The sequence below is a fragment of the Trichechus manatus genome, unplaced genomic scaffold, assembly GCF_000243295.1.
Source record: "Trichechus manatus latirostris isolate Lorelei unplaced genomic scaffold, TriManLat1.0 scaffold00188, whole genome shotgun sequence".
NCBI lineage: Eukaryota > Metazoa > Chordata > Mammalia > Sirenia > Trichechidae > Trichechus > Trichechus manatus.
The window spans coordinates 587,483-608,775 of NW_004444124.1; the positions used below are offsets into that span (position 1 = coordinate 587,483).

The following is a 21,293-nucleotide window of genomic DNA, read 5'->3' on the forward strand; positions in this document are numbered from 1 at the left end:
CCCAAGGGCACACAGTGGCAGCCCCTGGTTTTCAGACCTGGAGTCCAGTGCACACAGTCCACTCAGCTTTCCCCCATGTCTCCTCCACCCACATCCCCATCACTGCAGTTGTGTCCCCAGATGCCCTGTTCCCACATGCTGTAAGGTCCCATCATGAGAGCTCTGTGACAGGGAACCCTGCTGTCTTAGTGTCCTAGTGTTGTTGTAAGACAAATACCACATATGGGTGGCTTTAAAGAACAGAAATTTATTTTCTCATGGTTTTCCAAATTGGGGTCTCAGCCGTGTCCATCCCTTCCTTGTTGGTAGTCCAGGGTATTCCCTGGCTATCTCTTGCTTATAGACGATCTGCACGTCATCTGTTTCCCCTGTGTGTCTGTGTCTAATCTGCTCTTTTCATAATTCAGAAGTGATTAGATTTAGAACGACCCTACTCAGATATGTTCTAATTAACATAACAAAGAAAATCCTATTTCCAAACAGGATCATATCCACAGGTATAGGGGTTATGATTCTAACACATATTTTGTGAGGACACAACTTAATCTGTACCCTAGGGAGGGGGCTCAGGTGGGGCACCCCCATCACAGCTATTACATGCTTGGGGAGCTGACTCCATCCCAATCAGAGCTGCTAGCCACAGAGGATTAGGGCAGGGAGCCAGACAATTTGTGTGCTCCAACCGTTAGGAAAGCATCTCCTGTGTGCTCACTGAGAACGAGGCTGTATTTCCGAATGAACTCTGTAATGCAAGACAGGTATATATCTGAGAATGAAAATGAGAAATCACTGGTAATGGGATTACTGGAAATAGAATTTGTTCTGTGCATTTTCTGATTGTTATTTTTTTTAACCCCCACGTCTGTCAGTTTGTCGTACTGTGGGGGCTCACGTGTTGCTGTGATGCTGGAAGCTGTGCCGCCAGTATTCAAACACCAGCAGGGTCATCCATTGCTGACAGGTTTCAGCTGGGGTTCCAGACTAAGACAGACTAGGAAGAAGGAGCTGGCAGTCTACTTCTGAAAAGAATTAGCCAGTGAAAACCTTATGAATAGCAGTGGAACATTGTCTGATTAGTGCCAGAAAATGAGCCCCCAGGTTGGAAGGCACTCAGATGACTGGAGAGGAGCTGCCTCCTCAAAGTAGAGTTGACCTTAATGACGTGGATGGAGTCAAGCATTTAAGATCTTCATTTGCTGATGTGGCACGACTCAAAATGAGAAGAACAGTGGCAAACATCCATTAATAATCAGAACATGGAATGAATCTAGGAAAATTGGAAACTGTCAAAAATCAAATGGAACACATAAACATCAGTATCCTAGGTATTAGTGAGCTGAAATGGACTGATATCGGCCATTTTGAATCAGACAATCATATAGTCTACTATGCTGGGAATGACAACTTAAAGAGGAAAGGCATTGCATTTATCATCAAAAAGAACATTTCAAGATCTATCCTGAAGTACAACGCTGTCAGTGATAGGATAATATCCATATGCCTACAAGGAAGATATAACTATTATTCAAATTTACACACAAACCACTAAGGCCAAAGAAGAAGAAATTGAAGATTTTTACCAACTTCTGCAGTCTGAAATGAAATTAATCAAACATGCAATCAGGATGCATTAATAATTACTGGTGATTGGGATGTGAAAGTTGGAAACAAAGAAGAAGGATCGGTAGTTGGAAAATATGGCCTTGGTGGTAGAAACAATGCTGGAGATCGCACGATAGAATTTTACAAGACCAATGACTTCTTCATTGCAAATACCTTTTTTTTACCAACATAAACAGCAACTATACATGTGGACCTTGCCCGATGGAATACACAGGAATAAAATCAACTACATCTGTGGAAAGAGACGATGGAAAAGCTCAATATGATCAGTCAGAACAAGGCCAGGGGCTGACTGTGGAACAGACCATCAATTGCTCATATGCAAGTTCAAGGTGAAACTGAAGAAAAGTAGAATAAACCCACGAGCGCCAAAGTACAACCTTGAGTATATCCCACTTGAATTTAGAGACCATCTCAGGAATAGATTTGATGCATTTACCCTAATGACCAAAAATCAGAAGAGTTGTGGAATGACATCAAGGTCATCATACATGAAGAAAGTAAGATATCATTAAAAAGACAGGAAAGAAAGAAAAGACCAACACAGTAGCTGCAGCGATGGGCTCAAGCATAATAGGGATTGTGACGATGGCGCAGGACTGGGCAGTGTTTTGTTCTGCTGTACATAGGGTTGCTATGAGCCGGAATCGACTTGACGGCACCTAACAACAACAACATTTTTTTTTTTTATCTTAAAAAGAGATACACACAAAAAGAAAACCATCAAGAATAACCAATCCCATCAACCTTTATATTTATTTCCACTATATTTGGGTTACTGGTCACCTTAAAGAATGATCTCTCTGTCTTTACCCTACATAGAAAATGCTATTATCATCAATTAATATATATCAAGGCCCCCAGGACACTCTGTCACATTTCACTTTGGCATATGAAGCTGATGCCTCTCCTAGAAAGTCAAAAAGAAAGAGTTGAGAGGTATATATTTTCAAATTTAGTTCAGGGTCGACTTCTAATCATTATCCTCAACTGGTGGTTTAGTGAGACCATAAGCAGATAATGCTGAAATTATTCTTTAATGGATTTCAGAAAATAAAGAAACTATTTCCAGCAGGAAGTATTACTATTTTTGCTTCTCTGCTGTCAGAGATCACAGAGTAGGGAGTATTTAAAGATTAATGTTTTGCAGTCAGAAAGACCTAGATTTATGTCCGGGTTTTGCCAACTTACCAGCTTTATAACTTGGGCATTTAATTTATCTTCTAAAATTTAGTTTCCACATCAACAGGGCTATAGAGGGGATTGTATAAGATAATGTAAGTAAAATGATAAACCGACTGCATGAATTACTAAGTAATTGCTAAATACATGTAAGTTATTATTATCATCATTATTATTAATCAGTATTAAGAGTCAGTATAAACCAGATGCCATTGAGTCAACTCTATCTCATAGTGACCCCATGTGTGTTAGAGTAGAACTGTGTGCCATAGGGTTTTCAATGACTGATTTTTTGGAAGTAGATGGCCAGGCCTTTCTTCCAAGACACCCCTGGGTGGGCTCAGACCTCCAACCTTTTGGTTAGCAGCTAAGTATGTTAACTGTTTGTACCACAGTATAGGGTCTGGTTAAGCAAGGACTCTAGCATTCAAGTATCACCTCCCCAACTTACTGTGTGAACTTGAACGAGTTACTTAACTTCTTTGTGTCTCCGTTTCCTCTTCTAAAAAAAGAAGACTTGTATCATCTACCTCATAGGTTTGTGAATATTAAATGAGTTAATGTACATAAATCACTTAACAGCACTTCCAATATGGTAGCCATTAGCATCATATGGCTATTGAGCACTTGAAATGTGGGTGATGCAACTAAGGAAGTAAATTTTTAATTTGATTTAATTCTAATTAATTTTCATTTAAATAGCCATGTGTGGCTAGTGACTACCATATTGGACAGCACAGACTTAGAACATTGCCTGACCATAGTAAAACCATTAGCATTATTTACTAAACACTAACATAAATGTTAGTTAGAAGCAGCGGTAGTACTGGTACAGGTGATCCTAGTTCACAATTAATTGCTTATTACTGGCAGTGGCCATAGACTGAGTAGGAGAAAAAAATTCAATTTCCAGTAATACTTGTAACACATGATTGAAAACACTTAAAATAAGAACTGTTGCATGAACTAATGAATCATGTGAATAATGTTGCCAATTAAATTCTTATTTTTCTCAAATGTTTTTCCTTCATTTTAGTTTCAATTTTGAATACAATTATGTATGTTGAAAGGTGTATACCCAATGAAAGATATCTTGTGATTTCCTAAGAAGTATTTATTTCAAAAAGAGTGTATAAGTGAGTGTGTGTGTGTGTGTGTGTGTTAGGAATGTTCTTGTTTACCAAAGAATCAGAGTATTTGCTCATTGTCATGAAATAGCATAACAGATAACTCAGCGTGCCAGTATTTGTGAATGGTGTTTAACTTGGAAAAGCATCATATTATGTGTCAATTTTTAAAAAGCAGATATTTTAAATAGATCATTTTAAAAAACAGTGCCATCAAGTCTATGGACAAAAATTGGGATGCCACTGAGTATGACTATATGCTTTGTCCTTTTTTCTGATCCGAGTAACAGATACTCTTCTCTAAAGTGAATACACATAAAAGTTTCTTCTTGATCTAACTTTCTCTGCATTGCCTGAACGGTCTCCTTACTAAGGTTTTATGAGAGCAAGAAAATCAGAAATACAACTATGCTGATACGGTATTATTTATACAGTATGATAAAAGAGGGAGCTGTGCAGATTCCTTAGAGAATTGGATACAAACAGATATTTCCACCCCAAATAGCCCCTATGCTCAGCATTTCACAGATACCCCAGCACGGTGCATCACTTAAATCAATACACAACATGAAAATACTGTGGAAGCTTCCTTTTCCTCTAAAGGAGGGTAGGGAGAAGGAATAGCTGTATGAAACTGTGATGTTGAATGTTGGATAGGCTTTTGTATTAGGTTTGGTTTGTATTTTGAAGGTTAATTATAATCTCAGAAAGTGTAATTCTGGATCCAGTGGGCAAAATGTCAGAAAAGGTACGTTAATCTTTGTTCATCGCAGAAGAAACCAGGGTTTCAAATCGATTTGTTCCCCTGCTGAGAATTTGCATTTCTAACAAGTTCCCTGCTGATAACTTGCATTTCTAACAAGTTCCCAGGAAGTTATACATAAGGATCACCTGGGGATTTTGTTAAACTGTAGATTCTGATTCAGTATATCTGGCGTGGAAGTGAAAATTATCAGCAGAGAACTTGTTAGAAATGCAAATTCTCAGCAGGGGTTGGAAATGGAATGAACTGGCTCAAAGCCCTGGAAGAGTAACACCACAATCTAAAAACAGCTCCCTGCTTTCATCTGCCCACCCTCCCCAGCCTTTTCCATCCTCTGGGATCAGGGAAGCCTGGGCAGTATTTATAAGCCAATGCCAGGAGCTAATTACAGAGATGATATCTGGAAGCAAACTGATTAGGCATGACCAAACTGAAACTCATTGCCTTCCAATCGATTCCGACCCATAGTGATACTATAGGACAGAGTAGAACTGCCCCATAGGGTTTCCAAAGAGCAGCCAGTGGATTCTAACTGCCGACCTTTTAGTTAGCAGCCATAGCTCTTAACCACTTCACTACCAGGGCTCCAATTAGGCATGACATATGAAATTATCCTAGAAGGCTTAATCTTCTAATCATATTTGTATCTAAAGCCTAGTCATGAAGGCCTACACACATGGGCCAGCTTTTCAAATACAAAAATGTCCCTATCACTGTCATCAATGACCTGGAAGGGGGCACTTTGCTTTCTATACCATAGCAATCCATGTAGAGCTAGCCCACCAGTATGGAAAAGGTTCTTAACCTGGAGTGCATGAGGCCCTAAAGGCCTATGGACAGACTTCAGTAAATGAATCCCCTCAGTCTGCATTTGCCACTGTGCGGAGGAATGATCAGTAGCTATTACCAAATTTTTTTACAAAGCTGTAACCCCTAACTTGTTGTAATAGTACACCATGGAGAAGAAGATGGCTCCAAAATATTTTTCCCAGAAAGAATTAAAGTGATTATAGCAAATACTTTGGCCAATAGTATATCTGTACTAGCCCTACTTTCTCCAATTTACAGAGCTTTTTTTTTTTTTTTAATGTTATCCTCATCTTGTATCTCTTAAAAATCCAAAGGTATATAAATTTTTTTTTCAATTTAGAAAAAATATATTGGGCACTCTTGGGAAATGAACCAAGGTACCATGTAAATTATCCTAATTATATACTATTCTATACTTCCAATATCTGAATTGATAGAGCGACAGGACATCTCAGAAGAAAGTGACAATTTCTGTCTGTCTTCCAAATGTTTTGTCTACACCAGTGATTTTCAACCTCGGGCAAATTTGCCCCCCAGGGGACATTTCATAATAGCTGGAGATACTTTTGATTGTCATGACTGGGTGCTACTGGCATCAAGTGAGTAGAGGCCAGGGATGCTGCTAAATATCCTACAATACACAGGGCACTTCCCTGTAACATAGAATGATCTGTCCCAAAATGTCAATAGTGCCAAGGCTGAGAAACCCTATTGTTTCCACCACAGCCTTCATATTGGGCCAATCCTTCCATACCCCATGTCCCAACAAGCCCATACAAGTAACTTGTGGTTCACATTCCAGGTGGGCAATTATTCAGTCTCCTCCCTACTGAACCTTATTTACACTCAGTCTCATCACTGTGGTTCCAAACTCCAACACTCCCCACCAATTGAAATCTTCCTTCCTCCCCAACTGGCATTTTGGGCCTCAATACAAAATGGTTTTTGGTTGTTTTGTTGTTGCTGTGTTGTTGGTTTCTCCAGCATCTCTGGCCTCAGTGTCTTAGAGTTCAGGTTCTATAGTTAGACTTGAACTTGAGTTCCAGCCAGGTCACTTAGTAGTTTCAGGTCATTGTGCAAGTTACTTGTTTCCCTGAACCACAGTTTTCTCCTTTGTAAAACGGAATGCTTGGCACAAATGGTTGGGGCCCAGAGGACCTCCTTCTTCTTTCAGGAAGAGCCATTATTATTGTATTGTTCTCAAGTTACTTAACTCAACCAAACCAAACCCATTGCTATCAAGTTGATTCCAGCTCATAGCAACCCTGTTACTTAGAGCTCATAAAATCCACCTGCATTGCTGTGAGGCTTACTCAAGATGGTATGTAGACGGAGGTTCTCAGCTCTGGCTGGGCCTTAGAAATCAGCAGGGGTGCTTAAATTGATCACAGGCTCTACCTCCTGAGATTCTGATTATTGTCTGGGGTGAGTCTAGACAACCACCCACGTACCTGTTGTTGTCCAATTGATTCTGACGAAAGTTTTCCTGGTGATTCTGTTGTGCATGCCAGGTTGAGAACCACTGGTCCAAGTGTTGAACACCACGCCTGGCACACAATATATGCTGTGGCACACAATACATCGTGGTCACTGTCTGCTCCAGCCCTAAACCCCCTGGACTCCAGCTCTCCACACATCCCACCCCAAGACACCAGAATTTACAGGGTAACAAACATGGGGAATTGGCTGAAATTTTCACTTAGGAATTCCATAGGCATAGATGTAAGTCACAAACCATGGTGTGAAGAGTAAAGCCGTAAGATTTTATTCTTGACTTCAGAATCAGTAAACAAGAGTCCTCTTCTCTGGGAAATGTCCTTTCTATTTACCTTCATTCATAAGAAATTTTCATTTCTCCATGTCTTTCCTATGTCATACACTGGTTAAAGAACAAGGTGTAATAATGGCTGAGTTGCTTTATAGGAAACTCAGACAACCAGTTTTTCTTTTGTTTTTTAATTGTACTTTAGATGAAGGTTTACAGAACAAACTAGCTTCTCATTAAACAGTTAGTACATATATTGTTTATGACATTGGTTAATAACCCCATGGCATGTCAGTACTCTCCCTTCTCGACCTTGGGTTCCCTGTTACCAGCTTTCCTGTCCCCTCCTGCCTTCTAGTCCTTGCCCCTGGGCTGGTGTGCCCCTTTAGTCTCGTTTTGTCCTATGGGTCTGTCTAATCTTTGGCTAAAAGTTGAACCTCAGGAGTGACTTCATTACTGAGCTAAAAGGGTGTCTGAAGGCCATACTCTCAGGGTTTCTTCAGTCTCTGTTAAGCTAGTAAGTCTGGTCTTTTTTTTAGTTAAAATTTTGTTCTACATTTTTCTCCAGCTCTGTCCGGGACCCTCTGTTGTGCTCCCTGTCAGAGCAGTCAGTGGTGGTAGCCAGGCACCATCTAGTTGTACTGGACTCAAGCTGGTAGAGGCCATGGTAGTTGTGGTCTATTAGTCCTTTGGACTAATCTTTCCCTTGTGTCTTTAGTTTTCTTCATTTTCCCTTGCTCCTGAAGGGGTGAGACCAGTGGAGTATCTTAGATGGCCACTCACAGCTTTTAAGACCCCAGATGCTACTCACCAAAGTAGAATGTAGAACATTTTCTTTACAAACTATGTTATGCCAATTGAGCTAGATGTTTCCTGAGATCATGGTCCCCACAGCCCTCAGCCCATTAATTTGGCCGTAAGGGGGTTTGGATTTGTCCATGAAGCTTCAATGACCTCACCAGGAACAAGTTGTGCTGGTGTTACCACTTATCTATTGTCTGTTTAGTGTTTTTCTGCCCCTACCCCTCCCCTCCTTCATAACCATCAAAGATTGTTTCTTTCTGTGTGTAAACCTTTTCATGAGTTTTCATAGTAGTGGTTTCATACAATATTTGTCCTTTTGTTATTGACTTATTTCATTCAGCATAATGCCCTCCAGATTCATCCATGTTGTGAGATGCTTCACAGATTCATCATTGTTCTTCTATTGTTGCATAATATTCCATTGTGTGTATGCACCATAGTTTGTTTATCCATTCATCTGTTGATGAGCATCTAGGTTGTCAAACAACCAGTTTTTAAACAGTTAATCCAATTGAACAAATAATTATTGGGCAAATATGTATTAGGTGTTAGAGTTAAAAGTGGGCTAAAATATAAGACAAATAAACTCTCATGAGCATTGCTACTCTAGAAAAGTATAAGCTGTAATGGACAGAGACTTCACCAAGTACCACAGAGTGTGTGAACTATACATGCGTTATCTCAGCTTACCTCTTTCATATGAGGGATGAGCTATTATTATTACCTTGTTCCCATTACCTAGAGCTTATACAAATGCATCCATTTGGCATGCACAGCCCCCAGACAATCAAACAAATCCTCCTATAGCTGCCTGGTCATTTTCCAACACATTGCATTGGTGCTGGGAAGACGTATAATTCCAAGTGTGTTGCACATAGTTAGACACAGCATAAGAGCTCATAATAACGGCATTCTACATAGATTATCCCATAGGAATATCAGTCCAGCTTTAGAGACAAGAAAATTGAAGCTTGAATATAAAGGTTCGGTAACTTACCAAAGGCCCTGCCGTTAGTAGGTGTTGAAGCTGGAGTTGAACTGTGGCTGTTGCACTTCATGCTCTGCCAAATACCCTATACTTTTCAGAAGTGCCTCAATAGCAAAGAGCTGTTATAGATCAAGTCACCAACAAATAGCCTTATAGATCTCCCGAACTCAAATGTGGTGGCTCCAGATTAAAGTCTCTTTTGCCTTAGTGTCCAGATTCTTCATTCTCAAGTACAACAGAAAGGATTCCCTCTTAGGGCAAATTTCTTCCTAGTGTATCTAAAAGTAAGAAGGTAGAGATTCCCCAGAGTGTTTCCTACCACTTTAATTCAGGAATCTCCAAGCCCTGGCAGGAAATTTGAGCTGCATCCAGAAGCAGAAATTTACCTGATGGCCTTCACCATAGAAATCTGTTGCTACGCCAAATTCATTTCTACCTCCCCCTAACGAAGAGCAGCCAGTGGCTACAGCTATTAACCTGCACTCTAATTAGGTTGGTTTTTATAATGAGAAAAAGAGTGTTGTTCTAATTAATAATTTTCCATCTTTTTCTCAATAAGTGTCCACCAGACAGAGCAATAAGTTCTCCTCGTTACACTGGTTCTATTGCCAAAAAATAACTATACTGTATACCATAAGCAAACGTGGAGCTGGTTAAGTAGAAAGCAGAGCAGAAAGAGTTTTCAGTTGTTACTAATTAGCTACCTTCTCGCCTTACTCTTTCTTAGGTCCCTGGTGCTAAAGTAGTTGGTTCTGACATGGTTGTGATAGTCGAGTTCACCAACCCTTTAACAGAAACCCTGCAAAATGTCTGGATATACCTGGATGGTCCTGGACTGATGAGACCAAAGAGAAAGATGTTCCGGTAAGGGCTGAGGGGCAGGGAGTGAGGAGACAGGGTTGGGTTTGTCGGGAGCTTTCTCTCTCTCTCCCTCTCTCTTTCTCTCTACCTATCTATCTCTATCTCTATCATCTCTATCCCTATCATCTCTATCCCTATCATCTCTATCCCTACCATCTCTATCTCTATCATCTCTATCCCTATAATCTCTATCCCTATCGTCTCTATCCCTATCGTCTCTATCCGTATCGTCTCTATCTCTATCATCTCTATCTCTATCATCTCTATATCTCTATCATCTCTCTCTTTTAGTCCTTCCTAAACTTACAGCTAATCCTCAATGAAAAAGTCTGAGAAGCTACTACCTCCATATTGGCCATTTATGCAGAGCATGGAGTAAAAATGGGTTTGACCCACACTTCCATCATTTAAGCCTTAAAACCATCTTAATGAGGTAAGTGCTATTATTATTTTCCTTTCGTAGCTGAGAAACTCAAGGTTTTGAGAGGTTGACTGGTCTACCCAAGTTATGCAGCTTATAAGAGTACAATAAGGATTCACATTCAAGGTGACTGATTCCAGAACCCAGTGTTCAGTCATTGTGCCATACTACCAGTTACCAGTTGCCATCAAGTCAATTCTGACTCACAGTGACCCAGTGTGAGTCACAGTGGAACTGTGCTCCGTAGGGTTTTCAATGGCTGAATTTTCAGAGTTGATTCTTTCTTTAGAGGCACCTCTGGGTGGACTCAAACCTTCAACCTTTTGGTTAGCAGCTGAGTGAGTTAACCATCTGCATCACCCAGGGATTCTGTCATGCTGCCTCCTCATATCAATTCTACTAATATTTACTGAGTACCTACCATGTGTCAGATATTGTGCCAAAAGGTGCCTCTTTTCATGGGGCCCTTCCTTTACAACCCCACCTCACAGATTTTACCAAGCCAAGCACCTTTCTCTAGAACTGTTGCATTTAGTAGAAAAAGGTTGAGCCTAACAAGGTCTCAACTTGGTTCCCCTTTCAGGGGGCCAAAGACTACCTCAGGCTCTGTAATAATATGAATGAAGCGAAACCTCTTCTTACCCAGCACCATCAGGCTATGCCTAGGTCTCTCCCTCTGTGACATGTATTGACAAAGAGCCCATCACCCAACAAGACAGCCCATTCCATGGCCAGGTAGCTCTAAATGTTATAAAGTACCTTTTCTACCTTTTGGTCCTACCAACAATCCTGATTTTGTCATCTAGATCTGTGCAGAATAAGAGCCATGTCTCTTCCCGCTAACGGCTTGCAAATATTTGAAACAGCTGTCATGCCTTCCTTGAGGCTTCTCTCTTGGGGGTCAAACACCTGTCCTGACTTCGTCCCTCTTGCTTCTAATGGGGTTTGGCTCCCTCCCTCTCCCGTACCCTCCAATTAGTCAGTGCTGCACTTCAAGTCTGACACCCAGAATGGTTCCCAATGTTTGAGGCCTATTACTTTCATTTCTGCTACAAATAACTCCCTGTCAGCATCGATCAATCTAGCACATTTCCTGTGGGGTGACCTTGTAAGACACTGAAAGGAAGGTGGAAGGCTTTGTTGCCTTGGGAAACTGCTTTTTGACTGGATATGTTAGGAATTTTCCCAAAGCCCTCAAGGAAGCTACCCCACTCTGGAATTTACGGAGACCTCACTCACCCCTTCTGGTCCACCTGTAAAAGAGAATTTGCCCACTGAGGGTTCTCTGCATTTCTTGCAAATTACCATAGTGTTCACAGCTTCTGCCTCACCATCTAAGAGTTGCCTAATGCTGGCTGATGCAATCAACAACAGAGAAAATAATCTGAGTACTTTAAAAAACAATGCAACCACGAAACATGACAACCTTCCTGTGCTAATAGGAAAGTTGCAGGAAAAGAGAATTAAATTAGGAATCAACCCCAGCTAGAGGGAGAGGTCAGCAGAGATAGCCCTGCTTTCGTCAGAAACGACAGTCTCACCCGCCCATTCTCACACCTTCCCACTCTAATCAGATGCAAGATTCGCTCAGGCAAAGTGAAACATGTTTCTTCTTCCAAACAGCCCCCTGCTGTATCCAATTTTTCCTTCTCAAACGGTACACCACAAGCTGCAGCTTTGCAAGTCTGGCAACCTCCAGCTACCTTTGCACCTCGGTTGTACCAAGGTGTAAAGATTCAAAAATGCTACCTTGATCACATGCCAGCCCATGAAAAGCGGCACCCTGTGTTTTAGAGAAAGATGACTCGTCACACAGGGCAATGGCCCACCATTTGGGAGGTATAGGACTTAAAGCAGGTGGAGTCTCCTGGGCTGTGCTTATTGTTAATATTTGACATCTCCAGTATGAGAAAAAGTGGCTTTTTTTCAGTTAAATGACAGAAGTCAGTCCCTACATGGACATAGGCAAATGTCCCACCCATACTGTGGTTTAAAGTACTATTTGTAGTTAAGACCAAAACACAGGTCTGTAGCAGAGAAGTCAGAAAGAGATTTTCAGTCACTTATGGGAACCCAGATCCAGGATGGAATCTCTCCCAGGCAATGGAAGCTCTATATCTCAGAACCAGTTGCCGTGGAGTCAACTCCAATTCATGGCAACCCCATGTGTGTCAGAGTAGAAATGTGCTCCACAGGGTTTTCAATGGCTGACTTTTTGGAAATAGATCACCAGGTCTTTCTTCCGAGGTCCTTCTAGGTAGACTCAAACCTCCAACCTTTTAGTTAGCAGCTGAGCACGGTACTGTTTGTACCACCCAGTGACTCTTATTTCTCAGAGACTGTCAAAAATTGGAAACAGCATGAAATAGAAAATATATGTCTTAGGCTGGGTTCTCTATAGAGGCAAGACCCGTGAAGCATATATATATATATATATATATATTTATCTCAAGGAAATAGCTCATGAGGTTGTAGAGGCTGGCAAGTCCCAAGTCCATGGGTCAGGCATTAGGCTGGAGGCTTCTCTAGGCTCACGTATCTGCAGGGGATGACAAACCCATGATCGGCAGGTCAGACGGCAGGCCGCTCCTCATTCATGGGCTGTGGAAGCTGATGAATCCAAGATCAGCTGGCAAGATGGCAGGCTGCTGGCACAAGTCCCAAGAACTAAAGGTTAGGTGATGATGAGCCAGATGCAGGATCCAGAGCAAGCAAGCAAATTTTGCCAGAACATCCATATATATATATTGGATGCAGGCCACACCCCTAAGGATACTCCCCTTACAACTGATTGGCTGATCACAACAGATCACATCATGGAGGATGATTACATCATTACATAACTGCCAAACTACATCATTATATAACTGTCAAGCCACTGAGAATTATGGCCCAGCTAAGTTGACACACAACCTTAACCATCACAATATGTTATGTAGGCTGGATGAGGGACTTTGGAGCCTGCCTCACTTGCTCAGTGTCCTCCTGCCTCAGGCACACACTTTCACAGCCAAGACCTGGGCCAGCCAGCAGCCCCTCCATCTCGTCAGATACTTAGAAACACTTCACTGTACTTTGTGCTGCTGAGATCTGATCAAAGAGGGACAGATCCACATAAAACTCGGACCCCTAAAGGTACAATTCTATAGAGTCAGAACACTTTTCAAGACTGTATTCCTTTCTAGGGTACACATCTTGAGTAGTCAAAGAAATCATCACCCCCACCTGCCCACCACACTCCCTTCCAGGGACCCATAAGTGAGGGGATCTCATGCCCAAAGCACTGGGCCTGGGCAGGCAGAGCTGGTGAGCAGGAAGTTGAAACCAGGAAGAGGAAGAGTCGTGTAGGTCTGGTTTCTTGCTCAGGGTTCAAGCCACCTGTGCTCTGAAATGCCTGATGTCCCTGCTCCCCCCTGCCTCCTGCCTGCCTCAGATGCTCCCAGATTATGCTGCCATAGGCACTCAGCTTTTATGTTTCTGCGTTTGATACTTCCAGAACATCGAATAATTTATCTTCCAGATTCACTTTTCTCTTTAAAAAATAATTAGGTTCAGTGAGTTATTTCAAGAGAAAAATTCCGTGACTTTGTGAATTTGGTTTAAATTTTCAGTTTCCAGAGGAGGACAGAGATGGAGGTTTAGACACACAGAGGACAGACCCTGGAAGTTGCAGTTTATTGTAATAATAATCCCATTTGCCTGCATGCATTCAAGATGATGAATGGCCAGTATGGCCTGATGGCTCAGCACATTACTGAGAATCATTCATCACAACATCTATCCCCAGGCAAAAAGGATTATTCCAATATTACCCACTTGCCAAATATGGGCAAATAGTTTTATTCTTCTCTCTTTCTGTATGTATTTATGTTGGCAAATGCACATGTAGACATGTACCTGTTTCTTCACATGTGTGTTCATCTGTGGGTAAACACACACATAGACATGTGTCTGTATTTTCACATGGGTATGTATCTGAAGGAAAATGCACACATAGATATGCATCTGTATCTTTGCATGCCTACGTATGTATCTGTTAGTAAACACACACATAGATATGTACCTTTCTATCTTCATGTGTGTATTTCTCTGTCAGTAAATGCACATGTAGACATGTGTCTATATTTTCACATGTGTGTCTGTTGGTAAGTGCACACATAGACATGTATCTGTATCTTCATGTGTATGCTTTTCTACAGGTAAATGTACACGTAGGTGCATCTGTATCTTCATGTATGACCGTCTACATATGTGTGCATCAGCATGTGGAGTTTTATGAGTAAGAGCAAATAACGAGGTTAAGGTCAAGGATTTAGTTTCTGTTTGAGGTAGTTACGTACCTGACATGGTCCAGGCCAAACCCCTAAACAGGGCAACTATTTCACAAAGTGTTTCTTGGGGGAGCCAGGAATGAGAATGAATGAATTGGGGTAAAGACAGCACAACTGTTGGGAAATACCATAAAACTTTTGTTTATGTTGAATTCATCATTGTAGATTAAGGATAGATAATTGTTTCTCTGCATATAGGCAGGAGGAGCTTACCTTCTTCAATTATTTTGCAAAGAGTCAGGCAAACAGCAACCACAAAGATGGTGGTAAATAATAATAACAACAACACTGATAAGAATACATGTCTAACACTTCTTGGCACTTACATGTGCCAGGCACTGTTCTAAGTGCAATACAAATATTCACTCATCCCAGCCTCTCCACATCATATTCAGTACTATCAGTGTCCACCTTTTACAGGTGAGAAAACCAATAGTGAAGTCAGTGATTTTCAAACCTTGGAACCACCTTGGTATGCGAGTATGCGTTGTTCACCTGATTTGGTTTTTATATAACTGATTAAAATGATTGGCACAGCTACATTTATAAAGAACAAAATTAAGAGAAGAGTTAGCAAACACCACATTAATTTAGACATTTTAGATTACCAGTGTCAAAATCAAAGTCTGGGGCAGCCCCAGGGAGAACCCCCAAGGCCTTATGTGCCTTTCCTAATCCACTGGCCACTGATACGAGAGAGGAAGGATTTACTTAATGTCTGGAATTCTGAGATGTGAGGCCTTTCCCCTCTTCTCTTGTAAATGTACACCATGCTCAGCTGAAATGCATATTGCTTTACTGACACTTGAGGGACCCTTGGGTTCTGACTTGATGCAGACTAGGTCAGGTACAGACATGTGGACCCAGGTTTCCCCTTCACTTAGGCTCTGTCTACAGGGCAGATGGGTCTCAGGTAGCTCAGGCTGTGGGCACTCTTGACTCTCCTTGACAGTTTCCTTTCCTTGCAACCCCTCCCACTGCCACCCAATCTCTTGAGGTGGCCATCAGCCCCTGCTCCTTTGGTCCCCCAGTGCACTCTGTGGTGCCTAGTAGGACATGCCTCATTCAAGTTCCTGATCCCTGACTCAGGGGCCTTTGGGGTCTATCCATAGAACTGCCCTGAACAACTCTTCTCTTCTTGCTGATCACAGAGAACCTTCTTTGGGTCCCCCAACCTGTCTCTGTTCCTAAAGTTATGCTATCCTTTTCTGACCCCAGTTCTCCCCACCGTACCACTTCCTTCACGGTCCTAAAGTCGCATGTTGGGGATGCTGGTGGGAATAGCGGAAATCAGACTACCAGAATTCCATCTGGCTTGGCCATTCACTAGATGCACAATCTAGGAGGAGCGACTTGATGTCTTCAAAATGAACTTTCCTTATCCTAACCTGGGGGCAATAATGCCTTCCTCTCAATCCTTCACTCCCACTTTTCCATTCATCTGAGTGCAGGCCCTCCGTGGTCTTGTGTGCTCAGACAGCATTCACGTAAAGCTCAGTCCCACTTGCCTAATGCATACCCCAGCTACTTGCCAAGTCCACACACCATTTGGGGAAACCGATTTTAACACAAAACTCAGCCTGAACATCAAAGTCATAAACAGCTAGCTGATTTGCTGTTTTATAAAAAATAGTTGCCATTGAGTTGATTCCAACTCATGGTAAACCTCATGTGTGTCAGAGTAGAACTTTGCTCATAGGGTTTTCAATGGCTGCTTTTTTGGAAGTAGATAGCTAGACCTATCTTCCAAGGTGTTTCTAGGTGGCCTTGGATTTCTAACCTTTGGGTTGGCAGCTGAGCATGTTAACGCCTGAGCATGCTGAGGGACTCTACTGAGTAAACCAGCCATGTGGCTACTGTTCCCTTCCCTTTCTGCTCAGCCAAAAGCCTGAAAAGTATCTTCGCGTAAATGTTACCATAACCTGCTGATCTGGTAAATTCTGTCAAACAATAAATTAACCTGCTGGGAGACAGAGGAGCAGCTGAACCACTCGTTTGTCTTCCTGTAAATAAAGAAATAAAAAGCTGGTGTGACTGAGAGAGTGATAGCTAGCTAGCTAATATTTACTGAATGTTCACTACATGCCAGCCCTGTGTGAGGCTCTGTGCTTGGATTAGTCATTTAAATCTTACAATAGTCCTAAGGTAAACACTGCATTACCCCCACTTTACAGAGGAGAAAAAGAGACCCTGGATGGCACAAATGGTTAAGTGTTCAACTACTAGCCAAAAGGTTGGAGGTTCAAACCCACCCAGAGACGCCTCAAAAGAAAGACCTGGCAATCTGCTTCTGAAAGGCCACAGCCTTGAAAAGTCTATGGAGCAGTTCTATTCTGCACACATGGGGCCACTGGAGTCATAGTCAACTCAAGGGCAACTAACAACAACAACATATGAGAAAACTGAGGCTTAAAGAAGTACAATAAATTTCCTAAGACTACATAGCTGGGAAGTGGGAGAGTCAGGTTTTGAGTCCAAGTTTTCTGGCTCCAGAGCCCATGCTTTTAACCACTACACAGCATTTCATTATATAGACACACACTCATGGCATGCTAGTTAGATAGCAATGTCTTTGATTTTTTTACAATTAAAATGGATGCATTCACCCCAATTTGCTTTTTTCTCTAAAAAGCTCTGACAGGCAGATATATCCATTAAAATAAACTTCACATATAATAGTGTTCATTTTGATAACCAAATTTATCATATAGTAGAAACAAGGTCAATTTTCACTTGGTATTAATCATTACAGATATATCAAAATTTCCATTTTCATAACTTCTAAGCACCCCAAACTGTTAGTTATGTACAGAAGCTTTATATACAGTCCCTGGGTGTGGCAAATGTTTAATGTGTTCAGCTGCTAACTGAAAAGCTAGAGGTTTGAGTCCACCCAGAAGCACCTCAGAAGAAAGGCCTGGCACTACTTCTGAAAAATCAGCCATTGAAAACCCTATGGAGCACAGTTCTACTCTGACACACATGGGGTCACCATGAGTAAGAGTAAGCTCAATGGTAACTGGTTTCTTATGTCCCAAATCCATTGAAATACAAATTGAGTGGGCAACAATTTCAGCAATCGTAAAGTAACTTTGAGAACCAGCTGGGTTTACATCTGAACTACTCCTATTTGTAACAAACGCTACATTGTACCAAGCACGTGGAACAGATTGCACTGTGGGGAGGCAGCCAACTCTTTTGTCACGCAGCAAATCTCTCATTTTGCTTCTTGGCCTTTAGGTTTTCATGAAATTCAAAAATAGAAAAAACTCTATCGTACTAGCTGAACCTAGAAAGAACACGCAGCTGGCTCTAACTCCAGCTCTTCCACTATCTGGGTCATTGGGCTGAGTGACCTTAGACAATTCCCTAGGCTCTTTAGGATCTCAGTTTCCTCATCTGTTAAACGGGACAGTTGGACTAAGTGATTTCTAAAGTCCCTTCCAAGTCTGATATGCTGTGTCTTAATAATTCCATGAAAATAGCCAGGCCCAGAGGTCCATGGTAGACCAGCCAACACATGCCATCCCTGGGGCCCAGAAAGCAGACCCTAGGAATTCTCAAAGAACAACACCTTGCAGAAAGCTCTTAGTACTGAAGAAAAGGGACATCTTCTTCCTTGAGAAATAAAAACGTGAAAAAGTAAGCACAGTGGTCAGAAAAGGTGAAATACAATCTGCATTAGTAGGAAAAGTACAGGCAGTTCTCAGGTTACAAACGTCTGACTTAAACGATTAACTGGTACTTAAGAACGGACTGTCATAAAGCCTATTATATTAAAATTTTAAGTTAAATTCACACAATGCCTCATAATAACAAATGCACACACTACTTTGTGACACTCATGAAAACATTGGGCAGTTTGGAACTATTTATTAAGTGTTTTATATGCATAGAAAGGTAAAATGTTTACTATACACTAAGAAAACATTAGACTAACTGATGCTAAATAAGAACCGTATGTACCTGTTCTGACTTATCTACAAATTTGACTAAAAGGCAGACTTAGGAACAGCTCTCATGTATAACCCAGGGACTGCCTGTATTGGTCTGGAAATCAGATAAGCATAGGTTCAAATCTCACCTCCGCTGATTTACCAACCATATAAATCTTGGAAAAGTTACTTTACTTGTTTAACTCTCCAATTTTCTTAATTATAAAATGTATAGAATAGTATCTACCTTGTGGGGCTATCACACATATGAAACATGCATATGCTATCTTCCTCCTGAGGCTTACAAGGGATGACACATGTGAAGCACCCCCAAAGAAACCTCAATCTCCCTGAGCCTGATGATCTCAGCCATCCAGGGACTGAGTTTGGCCCTGAGGCTTATGAGCATGGGCTGGGGAGGATGAGGAGAACACTGGGACCAGGAAAGGCTGGCCCAGTTATTAGGATGCACTAGGGTACTGGTGGCCACAGTTGAGTAGTAGAAGGTGCATGGATGGAGGGACCCAGTGGTGGAAACAGGATTACATGAAGGGTTACATGAAGATAGAAAGTCAGATGGCAGCAGGTAGTATGATGTTCCAGCTGCTGGGCTTGGGGACAAGGTCTCTCCCAAGAGGATTGACAAGAGCTTATTTGGGTGTCATGTCCTCAGTGAAGGCAGCTGGGGGATTCAGATAGGACTCTAACCCAGGAGGCAAGTAGAGTGCTAAATATGAGCAAGGCAGAAGGTAGGTCATACAGGTGAGGCTGATGGGGAGGGCTGGGGGACAAGCTCGAGTTCAGCTGGCACATGGCTGCAAGGGGCTCACCCCAACTCCCCACCATGGATGGACACATCTACTGGAAGGTCAGTGGAAGGAACCATGGCCAATAGCAATGTCGCTGAGGGCTCTGACAGAGCATCAGGAAGGGGCCTCGTTTGTGTTGGAATTTACAGAACCAGCCAACCAGGCCCTTGTGCCCTTTCGCCACTATAAACTGAGAAAAAGAGAGCAGTGGCGAGAGGTTCCGGCAAGATGGCGCTCTAGGCAGAAGCACCACGCCGTCCCTCCACAGCAAAGATCCGAAAAACTAAGCCAAACGGAGAATGCAACAATCCTGAAACCCTAGAACATCAAATGAAGAGATAAAGAACTCAGCCAAGCACCAAATGGAGTGAGAATACTGACAGAGAACGGAGAGCGAGGAGAGATTCATGGAGAGGTCCCCTACCAGCTAACACAGCGCGGATCCACCATCTTGGACTCCTATCAGAGACCAGCAAACGGGGGTACGTGAAAGCAGCCTCACGGAGCGTCCAGTGGGAGACAAAACAGCCAGTAATTTGCGGTGTGCGCTTTCCCACCCCCCACCCCTCTTCACCCCGGCTCGGGCTCCTCTGCTTCCCGCGGCCACAGTCTCTTGACTGGGAACCGCCGGCTGCTTGGATTCCACACACCCAAGCGGGTGGCTCTCTGGGTGCCATTTGTTGGCTGCTAGTGTTGCTTTTTTTTTTCTGCTTCTTTTGATTTCTCACCTGCCTCTCGCTGCCTCCCCCTCCTTTTGCTGGAGTGCCTGGCTCCGAGTGCCATCTTTGCTTCTTCCTGCAGGGCTGCAGGGCTCCATTCAAGTGTGCAGCTGCTTCCCGGTATGGGCTGCCATGCTGGTGGGATCCCAGAGCTTTTGTTCGTTTGTTCCTCTGCTTCCCGTGGCCACGGTCTCTTGACCGGGAGGCACCAGCTGCTTGGATTCCACACACCCAAGCGGGCGGCTCTCTGGGTGCCATTTGTTGGCTGCTAGTGTTGCATTTTTTTTTTTCTGCTTCTTTTGATTTCTCACTTGCCTCTCGCAACCTCCCCCTCCTTTCACTCAAGTGCCTGGCTCCGTGTGCCATCTTTGCTTCTTCCTGAGGGGCTCCAGAGCGCTGGCAATTTGTGATATGTGCTTTCCCACTCTCCACACTTCTTCACCCACACTCGGCCTCCTCTGCTTCCCACGGACACAGTCTCTTGTCCAGAAACACCAGCCCGCATTGGCTGGCTCTTTGAGTGTCATTTGTTGGCTGCTGGTGTTGCTTTTTTTTTTTTTTTTTCTGCTTCTTCGGATTTCTTGCTTGCCTCTCGTCACCTCCCCCTCCTTTCGCTCAAGTGCCTGGCTCCGTGTGCCATCTTTGCTTTTTCCTGAGGGGCTGCAGAGCTCCATTCGAGTGTGGAGCTGCTTCCCGGTCTGGGCTACCATGCTGGTGGGATCCCAGGGCTTTTCTTCGTTTTGAATGGTTTGTCTGTTTTCTTTTCCTTTTCTTGAGTTGGGAGCCCTTTCTGGCCAGGTGGAGATGCGAGCCAGGGAGACTCCCCTTCGGCTTCCACAGAAGGGCAGAGGGATCCCTGAGGACATTTCTTTTTTCGTTGGCTTTTTTTTTTTTCGTGTTTTTCTGGGGGGCCTTTCTTGTTATTTTTATTTATTTGTTTTGTTTTCTTTTCCCTCTTTTTCCCTTTTGTCTTTCCTCATTGCTCAGTTTCTCGTCTGTCTATATCTTGCTTCTCTTTCTGATCCCTGAATACCAGGTGTTGTATGCCTCTGCACCTTCTGGCCAGGCTGTGCTGCGACACCTGAGAGCGACTTCCCCAGACCTCATAGCTGCATCGGTGGGATCCCTGGGAACTTTGCGGTTCTTTAACCTTTC

General features: G+C 42.7%; 1 protein-coding gene across 1 annotated transcript in view; it reads left to right on the forward strand.

Annotated features, from left to right (window-relative positions):
• F13A1 (coagulation factor XIII A chain) overlaps positions 1 to 21,293 on the forward strand; it is a 235,169-nt gene that overhangs the window by 204,802 nt on the left and 9,074 nt on the right. The window contains exon 15 of the mRNA XM_023741733.1: positions 9,790 to 9,926. Coding sequence (XP_023597501.1) covers positions 9,790 to 9,926 — 137 coding nt within the window. The remainder of the gene's footprint in view (positions 1 to 9,789; positions 9,927 to 21,293) is intronic.